The 10,906-nt window shown below is 44.7% G+C and overlaps 2 protein-coding genes across 2 annotated transcripts in view; both read left to right on the top strand.

Annotated features, from left to right (window-relative positions):
• Window positions 1-2,261: 2,261 nt before the first annotated feature.
• Window positions 2,262-4,444, top strand: MLNR (motilin receptor). The gene is given in 6 exon segments (XM_071220150.1): window positions 2,262-3,144; window positions 3,178-3,374; window positions 3,376-3,428; window positions 4,087-4,306; window positions 4,308-4,340; window positions 4,342-4,444. Coding segments are annotated over 6 exon segments (1,254 nt in total). The 5' UTR covers window positions 2,262-2,496.
• Window positions 2,543-10,906, top strand: part of CDADC1 (cytidine and dCMP deaminase domain containing 1) — a 180,309-nt gene continuing 171,945 nt past the window's right edge. Inside the window, exon 1 of the mRNA XM_053916573.2 lies at window positions 2,543-2,652. The gene's annotated coding sequence lies outside the window, so the exon portion shown is untranslated. The remainder of the gene's footprint in view (window positions 2,653-10,906) is intronic.

Below are 10,906 nucleotides of genomic sequence, written 5' to 3'. Positions count from 1 at the left end.
CACATCAGCCTCGTGGTTGCCTTCAAGGGCCGAAATAATTTTAGGACTGTATAAATGTAATTACTCCCTAACTGTTAAGGAGTTGAAATTACATTCAGACCTTCCTCATATAGGAAAATGATAAATGATAAAAAAAAATCTATACAAAAAGTCTTTTAAGGAGTTTTGCTCAAAACATGGAAACAAACTAGAAGAGGGAGAAAATACGATGATACAGGAGAGAGAACTGCAAAGCAATGTCCTTGAAGAAGTGAATGAAGTACTGAAGGGGCAGAACTGACTTCAGGTTTAAGTATCACCCACTCCATTCTTCTGTCCAGGGGGAAAATGAGGGAAGATGGGTGTGTGTGGTAGTGAGAGTATGGTATGTAGAAGTTTTCTTCTGATTGCTTCTATTGTTTCTGAGAATCAGAGTGAAAGATCACCGGCTGAGAGTGACCAGGAGGAGTTCTTGGGGATTGAGAAGATGATGTTCAAAAGAGTGGTCTGGACGGTAGGAGACTGAATGAAATAGGGTTAAGTATGAGGATGGCAGTGGTGGGGGGCAGAGAACCACTAAGTGCCACTCTAGAGTTTGTAATTTCAAGTGAAACAACAGCTATTTGGGAGTGTGTGTGAATAGGCAGAGAATTCTGTTTAGCTAGGGCTGTGGTTGTGCTCCGGTCCAGGAGACAGGTTGACAACAGGGTCACTTATGGAGTTTAAATTGGGTAAAGTAAGGACCCGAGGCATGTGAGGGACAAGGAAAGAGAGGAGCAACCTATTGAAGGTCCCAGTGTGACTTGAAGGATTGCAGAAGTTGAGGTATTAGAGAAAGTGAGCTAGAAAGATGCTGGAGGAAGTCAGAAACTGGGGCGACTGAAATGGAGATGAAGGAGGGCTCCCAGTTCCTTGAATAAAGATTACACAAGATTATTGAATAAGATGTAAGGGATGTCCATAGGAGCCAATGCCTGAGATGGTGTGAAGGGCAAGATCACTGATAGAAAGCAGAGACCAAGGCATTGCCAGACTCATATTTGGGGGTATAAATTTTATAAGGAGTGCTTGAGAGAGTGAGAGACAGGCAGAAAACTCCTTGGATAGTGAGGCTGAGTGATGAGGGAGGGCTGGAAAGTCTGAGGAACTTAGATTCAAAACTAAGTTTTAGGATTGTTGGAAATATCGATGATGAGGAAGGTGACAGGTATGCCTCCTCTAAGCCCATGTCTCCTGTGTGTGAGAGAGGACTGCAGGGAAGCATATCTCCAGGGCAAAACCAAGTTGCAGTTTCAGAAAAAAAGAAACTTTGGGAAAAAGAAGTTGAGAATCTAAACCACAGTAGGTTGGGTGGAGAAATGCAGGTGATGTCCATCACACAAAGAGATAAAAGAACTCCCAGAAAAGTTCCAAAGCAATCTGTGGTGCTTTGGGTGAAGATTGCAAAGCCAGACCGAATGCAGAGGCACAGCGGGCAGTTTGGTGGAACATCACAGGACCTGAAGGCCCTAGAATCAGGCTGACTAGTGTTGAAATTCCAGTCCTGTGTCTTGCTGCCAGTGTGATCTCAAACGAATCCCACTTTGCTCACCAGCTCCTAAGGACATGATTAAATGAAGTACATCCTGAGTACTAAATTGGTGTCAGCTATTGACATTAAAAGTACATGAATTGACTCCGTTTCAGTCTTTGCCCCTGAATTTTAGTTCTTTCTGGTGTTGGCAAATACCTTTTTTTAAGTTTGTAAAGTATTTTGTACGTAGGAACAATATAGCACATGTTTAAGTCCTCAAATGTACATGTAAATGCTTAAGCCTTGTTTTTAAGATGAGTAGACATGGTCATGCCCATAGATATCAGAATTAGAGATCGTTGAAATTATTTGGTCAGCTCCATCAGCCTCACTCGAGAATTTACAAAAGAGGACCGGGCAGGGCAAGGCTGAGGCTGATCCAAGATCACACAGTTGTAGAGCCATAACTAGAACCTGGGAGGAACTCTAGATTCTGCTGTAAACTCCTCTCCTACTCTTTTGTATTGCAGCAATCTTCCCTAATCATCAGGAAGCAGTCACCAGACGACACGCCTCAGAAGGTGCCCGCTCTACTAGACCAACAAAAGCGCTATCGCTCTGCTCAAGGCAGTAACCAATGTCACTGGGGTTCAGAAATCGGCCCCTGGGACTGGGCGGGTATGGTGCACTGCGCCCCACCATCGCCCTCTCCCCGCCCCCCTACCCCCCCCCCCTTTCCATTTGGTGGAGAAGAAAGTGCCCTGGAAAACGACGGGCTTGGGAGAGGGTGAGGGAGTGGGGCAGGCGGTGGCCATCGGCGGAGACTGCGCGCCACCCTTTGGGTAGCGCCTCAAAGCAGACCCTGCAGAGCCGCGTTCCCCAGTGCAGGGCTCGGGCAGGGCTGCCTCGGCTCCTGTACAGCCTGCAAGGGCTGAGCTCGCCCGCTCCACGTGAGCTGGTAAAGGAGCGCTTCCTCGGCAGGGCCGCGAGCCCGCAGCGCGCTGATGGGCAGCTCCTGGAACAGCACAGACAGCAAGGAGGGCGCGCGGGAGCCGCCAAGGGCTGCGTGGCCACTGTGCGACGAGCACGGCTGTTCGCCTTTCCCCCTGAGGGCACTGGTGCCAGTGACCATGGTGTGCCTGGGCCTGTTCACCGTCGGGGTAAGCGGCAACGTGGTGACCGTGTTGCTGATTGGGTGCTACCGGGACATGCGGACCACCACCAACTTGTACCTGGGCAGCATGGCTCTGTCCGACCTGCTTATCCTACTCGGGCTGCCCTTCGACCTCTACCGCCTCTGGCGCTCGCGACCCTGGGTTTTCGGGCCGCTGCTCTGCCGCCTCCTTCTCTGCTTGGGTGAGGGCTGCACCTATGCCACGCTGCTGCACTGGACGGCGCTCTGCGTCGAGCGCTACCTAGCCTACTGTCGCCCACTCTGCGCCCGCGTTGTCATTACCCAGCCCCGCGTAAGCGTGCTCATCGCAGCCCTCTGGGCCTTGGCGCTGCTATCTGCTGGGCCATTCTTCTTTCTCGTGGGCATTGAGCAGGACCCGGGCGTAAGCGCGTTCCCAGACCTTAACAGCACCGTGTAGCACAACTCCTCGCCACGCGCCTCACCACCACCTACGGCGTCGCCCCTCGGGTCCTCTCCCGTGGTAACTCTATCCCCGCTGTCGTGGCGCCAGGCAGCCGAGGCCGAGGCGCTGTTCAGCCGGGAGTGCCAGCCAAGTCCTGCCCAGCTGGGTGCGCTGCGTGTTATGCTGTGGGTCACCACCGCCTACTTCTTTCTGCCCTTCCTGTGCCTCAGCGTCCTCTACGGACTCATCGGGCCGGAGCTGCGGAGGACCGGGGGGGGGGGGGGGGGGGGGGGGGGGCGCGGTGCAGCGTGGCCCGACCGCCTCTGGGCGGGAGAGGGAGACACCCATGTTCCAAACCCGTTAGTCTCCCAGACCTGGGTGCCTCCTCTAGCTACGTCCCCAGGGCGTCTCCGACGGTAGGATACTCAGGTCCCCTAAACAGCTATGATTTTCCATAGCCTCTGGGATCAGCGAGCCAGGCTAATCCAGGACAGGAAATTGGGAGGCTCTTAAGGCAACTGCCTGTCCCCATTAGATACTGAGGATGTGGATTTCACAGTATCCTTGAGAAGATAGGGTAGATCACATTAAGCTATAATTTCTTTACTTAATGCTAAGTTTTCCTAAAGGTTAAAGTGAACCATGCCTATTCCAAAATTAAGATTGTGCAGACCTGTTGCAGTGTTTTTTTCAACAGAAAGCAGAGTACATGTCTTTGCAATAGCTCTAGGGAAGGAAACCTGCCAGCTTGTTAGGAGAAATAGCTCCTTCTGCTTTTATATTCAGCCTTGATAACACATACGTGAGCCAAATATTCAGCTTTAAAGCAAATGTAGATGCTGTCTGCAGTCTGGTAGTTTTCTGGCCTGGGAATTTGGCTAGGTCAAAGCTTTATGGAATTTGTTTTGTTGTTACTTATTACTTCCGATTCCCACCAAATCCCGATGGCTTTTTGGGGATCCCTTTTTTGTTTTCGATCACTTTAGCCAATTCTGGTGCCTGTGTCTTATTTTGCAGTGGTGGTGGTTCTGGCATTTATAATTTGTTGGTTGCCTTTCCACGTTGGCAGAATCATTTACATAAACACAGAAGATTCTCAGATGATGAACTTTTCTCAGTACTTTAACATTGTGGCATTGCAACTTTTCTATCTAAGTGCATCCATTAACCCAATCTTCTACAACCTCATTTCAAAGAAGTATAGAGATGCAGCCTGGAAACTACTGTGGTGGAGACAGTCAGAGAGGTTTCATTAGAAGCAGAGACACAGATGGGAGGAAACACAGCTGGCTACACCGACACCACCACCAGCATATCGATGCCTGCCACAAACATGGCCAACCAAATCACATCTTCCCACAGTTCTAGGACTTAAGAGAAAACAGGTCTGTAGGGCAAAAGTACTGAAAGGGAGGAACTGATGCTGTTAGGAGGAATTAGAAAGAGTGGTTGATGTTTAGCAAGTTGGCCAGTAGCTTTGTCAGCATGATTGTTTTTCAACCTAGGTACAAAAAGAGAGTGTACCAATCTTTCTAGTTTTTTTTTTTTTCATTTACCTCCTCAGAGATGTTCATTTTAGCCTCATGAAATCCCACAAAACGTGCTCTTGGGAGGTTTTACAAGTGTTCATTCTCCTAGTCTTTGAAAATATGGTTGCTCATTTTACATTTAATAAGATACAGAGAGATGAGATCAAAGGTGTATTTTGTTTTTATGTTTTGGATATAAATGTAATGGTGTATATACAGGCAACCCAGGATGATGATAGTATTGATCCAAGAAAATATATTTTTTAATTTTTAATATTTTTTAATTTTATTATGTTTTGTTGATTATGCTATTACAGTTGTGTCATTTTCCTCCCTTTATTCCCCTCCCACCTACACACCCCCTCCCACCTGCATTCCCACCGTTTAGTTCATGTCCATGGGTCGTACATATAAGTTCTTTGGCTTCTACATTTCCCATACTATTCTTAACCTCCCCCTGTCTATTCTGTCCCTACCATTTATGCTTCTTATTCCCTGTACCTTTCCCCCCTTTCTCCCCCCTCAACCTACCTGCTGATAACCCTCCATGTGATCTCTATTTCTGTAAATTTGTTCCTGTTCTAGTTGTTTGCTTAGTTTGTTTTTGTTTTTATATTTGGTCGTTGATAGTTGTGAGTTTGTTGTCATTTTACTGTTCATATTTTTGATCTTCTTTTTCTTAGATAAGTCCCTTTAACATTTCATATAATACGGGCTTGGTGATGATGAACTCCTTAACTTGACCTCATCTGGGAAGCACTTTATCTACCCTTCCATTCTAAATGATAGCTTTGCTGCATAGAGTCATCTTGGGTATATGTCCTTGCCTTTCATGACTTTTTATACTTCTTTCCAGCCTCTTCTTCCCTGCAAGGTTTCTTTTGAGAAATCAGCTCCTGGGAAATCCTTTGTAGGTAACTCTCTCCTTTTCTCTTGCTGCTTTTAAGATTATCTCCTTATCTTTAACCTTCGGTAATGTATTGATGATGTGCCTTGGTGTGTGCTTCCTTGGGTCCAACTTCTTTGGACTCTCTGAGCTTCCTGGACTTCCTGGAAGTCTATTTCCTTTGCCAGATTAGGAAAGTTCTCCTTCATTATTTGTTCAAATAAGTTTTCCATTTCTTTCTCTTCCTCATCTCCTTCTGGCACCCATATGATTCAGATGTTGGAACGTTTAAAGTTGTCTTGGAGGTTCCTAAGCCTCTCCTCAGTTTTTTGATGTCTTGTTTCTTCATTCTGTTCTGGTTGAATGTTTCTTTCTTCTTTCTGCTCCGAACTGTTGATTTGAGTCCTAGTTTCCTTCCCTTCGCTGTTGGTTCCTTGTATATTTTCTTTATTTCACTTTGCATAGTCTTCAATTTTTCCTCCATTTTGCAACAATACTCAACCATTTCTGTGAGCATCCTGATTACCAGTGAACTGTGCATCTGATAGGTTGGCTTTCTCTTCATTGCTTAATTCTATTTTTGTACTTTTGATCTGTTCTTTAATTTGGGCCATATTTTTTTGTCTCAGTGTGCCTGTTATGTGGCAAGGGGTGGAGCCTTACGTATTGACCCGGGGCCAACCCACTTTTCTGCATTGTGGCGCTGTATGTGGGGAAGGGTTTGAGAGGGATCAATGCCTCTTGCTTGGCTCTCAGCCAGATTTCAGTCACTTCCTCAACTACCCACAAGCAAATTGGGCCCTTCTGGTGCTGATTCCCAGGTGGATGCTTTTGTGTAGTTGTAGGACCCTCTGGGTCTCTCCAACGAACTCTCCAGCGAGGCTAGCAGTTTCTCCTGCTGCCTCAACCCTCACAAGTTATTTGAGTAGGAGGTTTTGAGGCTTTATTTCCCCTCCTGGAACCCTGGGTTGTGCAGTCTGTCTTGCTTCTGAGTTTTTCCTCCCGGTTTATCTGCATGCAAATGTGGGACCACCTGGTCTGCCAGCTGCCACCTTGCCTCAAGTCCTCTCTGCCCCGCTGCCCATCTCCACCCCTCCTACCGGTCTGAATGAATGTTTCTTCTTTAACTCCTTGGTTGTTGGAGTTCCATACAGTTTGATTTTCTGGCAGTTCTGGTTATTTTTTGTTTTTAACCTTGTTGATGTCCTTTTTTTGGTTCTGCAAGGAGGTAGAGTTAATCGACCTCTGTCTCTGTGTCGGCTGGAAGTCTCTAATCCAAGAAATTTTGTAATACCTATTTATGGCAGCAATAATTTTTAGAAGCAAGTGAAAGGAATTCGGGGCTGGGTCCAATGTTCAGAGTCCCACCTCTTTCCTGGCTCAGAGCAAATCACAAAGTCCAGGCACAATATTCTCCTGCAGAACTGCTATGCATAAGCAACTTTGTTGCAACCCAGTTCTCCCTGACAGTGCCCTCCTGGCTTTCCCAGTGCCATTGGCCAGGAGGAAGCAAACCTGGGCACAGAAGCCTGAGGTCAGAAAACTGCAGCAGTACCTGACTTCCAGACATTTATGAAGAGCTTTAATATGCCTTATTCTCCTCAGCTTGGTGGCTGAGTGTTATTATCATTTCTGTTTTGGTAGTGACAAAACTGAGTTTTAGATTTCCCAGACAGGAACTGATAGGTCTAAATAAGAACTCCAGTCTTAAAGATCCCACCACAAAAAGCCGCTCTTACTGAAAAACACAAGTAAGTGGATTCAGTTCTGACCCACAATTCTGCAACTTAGATTTTTACAGTTTGTTTTTTAATTCAAATAGTTATTTATTTTTTATTTTTCCATTATCAGTTACCTCATACTCCCTTATGCCCCACTGTTGTCCATGTCTATGATCTTTTTTCCTCAATTCTTCCCCTGCCCCTTAATGTCATCTTGCTCTCTATTTGAGTCTCTCTGTTTTGCTTGTTAGTTCAGTCCATTAATTAGATTCCACATATGAGTGAAATTATATGGTATTTGTCCTTCTCTGACTGATTTATTTCACTTAGCATAATGTTTTCCAGGTCCATCCACACTGTCACAAAAGGTAAAACTTTCTTCTTTTTTATAGCTGAATAGTATTCCATCGTGTAAATGTTCCATAGTTGTTTTATCCATTCATCTACTGATGGACAGTTGGGCTGCTTCCATATCTTGGCAATTATAAATAATGCTGCAATGAACAGAGGGTGCTTATGTTCTTTCAAATTAGTGTTTTGGGTTCCTTCGGATATATTCCCAGAAGTGGGATCTCTGGGTCAAAGGGCAGATCCATTTTTAATTTGTTGAGGTATCTCCAGACTGTTTTCCACAGTGGCTGCACCAATCTGCATTCCCGCCAATAGTACAAAAGGATTCCCCTTTCTCCACATCCTAGCCAGCACTTGTTGTTTGTTGATTTATTAATGACAGCTATTCTGAAACGTGTGAGATGATAATTCACTGTGGTTTTAATTTGCATTTCTCTGATGATTAGTGATGCTGAGCATCTTTTCATATGTCTATTGGTCATCAGTATGTCCTCTTTGGAGAAGTGTCTATTCAGGTCATTTGCTCATTTTTTAATTGGGTTGGTTGTGTTTTTGTTGTTGAGTTTTGTAAGTTCTTTATAAATTTTGGATATTAACCCCTTATCAGATGTATTGACAAATATGTTCTACCATTCAGTGGGTTTTCTTTTTATTTTTGTTGATGTTTTCCTTTTCTGTGCAAAATAGTTTCATGTAGTCCCATTTGTTTATTTTTTTCTGTTTCTCTTGCCTAGGGAGCTATATCCTATAAACTATTGCTACAGTGTCCAAGATATTACTGCCTATGTTTTATTCTAGAATATTTATGGTTAGAGTCTAACATTTAAGTCTTTAATCCATTTTGAGTTTATTCATGTGTGGTGTAAGAAGGTGGTCTAGTTTCATTTTTCTGCACATATCTGTCCAATTTTCCCTACACTAGTTATTGAATAAACTATCTTTATAGTCCATTGTATGCTTCCTTGCTTTATTTATTTATATTTACAGAGAGGAAGGGAAGAGAGAAAGATAGGGAAACATCAATGTGTGGGTACCTCTCACATGCCCCCTACTGGGGACCAGGCCTGCAACGCAGTCATTTGCCCTGACTGGGAATCGAACCAGTGACCCTTTGGTTCGAAGGCCAGCACTCAATCCGCTGAGCAACACCAACCAGGGTTGGGCTCTCTGTTCTGTCCGTTGATCTATGTGTCTGTTTTTATGCCAGTACCATGCTGTTTTGATTACTATGTATGCAGTCAAGGGTGAAAGAGAATGTTGGACAGTCTGACCAACAACTCTGTAACTTTTTTTTTTTTTTACAGTTTGAAACTTAAACCTGTTTCCAGAGTCCCTCATTCACCACATGGTCTGTGTGAATGGCGCCCCCTGGAGGTCACAACGTGCTCAGTTTTAAAGTACAAGTAAACAAGGATCACTCAACATGCTGGAAAAGTTCTGCTTTGGCACTAGATTAGCCGAGAACAGTGATGCTTTCAAGTCCCCTTGAAGTGTCCTAACTCGCTGACCCTGCACTCGCATGGATCAGTGAAGAAGTCTCTCCTCTAGGATGTATTTCTCCCTATTAGTGGAAGAAGCAGAGAGCAGCCACTTGGGGCAGCAGTCCCTAAACTCTGTTGTGCAGATTTTCAAAGTTTATTTGAAAACAGTCTATGGGAAGGTCATGGTTAAGAACGTTATTATATTTTATTTATAATATAATATTTTAGATATAGACAGAAAAACCTCTCCTTGAAGCTTTCTTGTTCAAATTCTCACTCTCCTGTGATTTAAAAGTGTTACATGGTGTGGGCCTGAGGGAGAATGACCCTTCCTACACTGAAGGGTCCCTGAGATGGAATGCCTGAGCCCATCCTTCCAGCAGATCACTGTGTGGTTGTTTTCAAAATGCTGGTCTCACCCATCAGTGGATTGTGAAATCAGTGGAATGGGTCATATTTTTCTCTAATGGGAAGGAGTGGGCAAGAATCAGCACATCCTGTATAGTAAAAGTAACTTGTATTGTGAAACCTTCGTTTCAATTATATGTTGGTTGGTTTCCTGGTTCACAAAATTTTTTCCTACTGTGGGTCATGGTCAAAAATATCTGAAAAATTGTTCTTTACCCCAGCAGAGTGTCCTTCTCCTGCAGTTATAACTGGCTGTAAAGTGGGAGGGGAGTCCTGGAACGCCACTGGGGAGGGACAGCAGGTTATGGTTTTCAGTCCTGGGCCTTCCTTCTCCCCAGGGCCATATCACAGAGACTGTGCCTCAAGATCTCTCCCTGCACGCAGACAGAGCCTTGTGCTGGCATCCCTTCAAGGTTCTCTTTGAGGCCCCTTGCCCTTGTACAGGCCACACCGCTTGTGTTAGGTGAGGCACCGACCTTGGGGAAGGGTTTGTGTTTCATGAATTCAGTTAGCAGATGTTTACCAAGCAACTGCTAAGTGCTAGATGTGTATGACCAAATACAGTACAAAAATCAGCTCATGTCATGGTGTACATCAATCAACTTCTTAATGCATTTTTGGTTTTGGAGTGTGATTGTGCCTTTTGGACTAACCATGGACTCAGCTCACAGGTTAATAAAAGCACTTACATCAAATGGACCTGCCAAATATCAAGTTAGTGTCTTCCACACAGACGTTCCTCCTCTTTTCTGCATGAAACATTTTCACTTCTGAAGGAAATATTCAAAGAAGCTATTGCACAGAATCTCTTAGGAGCCCAAAGCCCCCTGTACCAGGTCCTCAAGGGGACATGAGAGCAGTGTGTTAATGAGGTTTAAAGTTTGAACACAGCCTCTCCCAGCCATTTCTATTCATGTTATAGTAACATTTGCCAGAATGTGGAAGCTTTTTATATATAAGTGATAGTGATTGAACAGGTCAAGTGTTTTAAATGGTGCTTTAAAAAGGCTTTTTCTTAAACATAGTTGTGAGGCAATTTGTAATTGTGAACCAACTTTCTAAAGATTCTGAACTCTAAATATTACACAGACCTTGGTCAGCTCTGAGCAACCTTCCAATATCAGCTTTTCCTCTACCAGGAGCACAAGACCATTTGTCATAGAGCAAGCATGAGCTCCACAGGCATGCTTCGTGGTCACTCAGTGTATCTCAGGCTCTGTGTAAGATGCAAGGAAGTGGCAGAGGCTGACTCTACTTTCAAACTTCTTAGGAAAGCAGCACACACCTTTTGAAGACTAATGGACTCCTGTGTAATTTTAAAGGCTAAAACGTGCCAGCCAGAATAGGAGAACTGAGTGTGGGTTGGAGTCTTTTTCATGGCACTTAGTATGTTACATGGCAGTGGCTAGTTCCCAGGAGTTGTAACTTGTTTCCTAAGAACAGACTGTGTTTTATTCCCCC

The sequence above is a fragment of the Desmodus rotundus genome, chromosome 13, assembly GCF_022682495.2.
Source record: "Desmodus rotundus isolate HL8 chromosome 13, HLdesRot8A.1, whole genome shotgun sequence".
NCBI classification, from domain to species: Eukaryota; Metazoa; Chordata; class Mammalia; order Chiroptera; family Phyllostomidae; genus Desmodus; species Desmodus rotundus.
The sequence above is the reverse complement of the archived record's forward strand: the minus strand, read 5'-3'. Positions and strand labels throughout refer to the sequence as shown.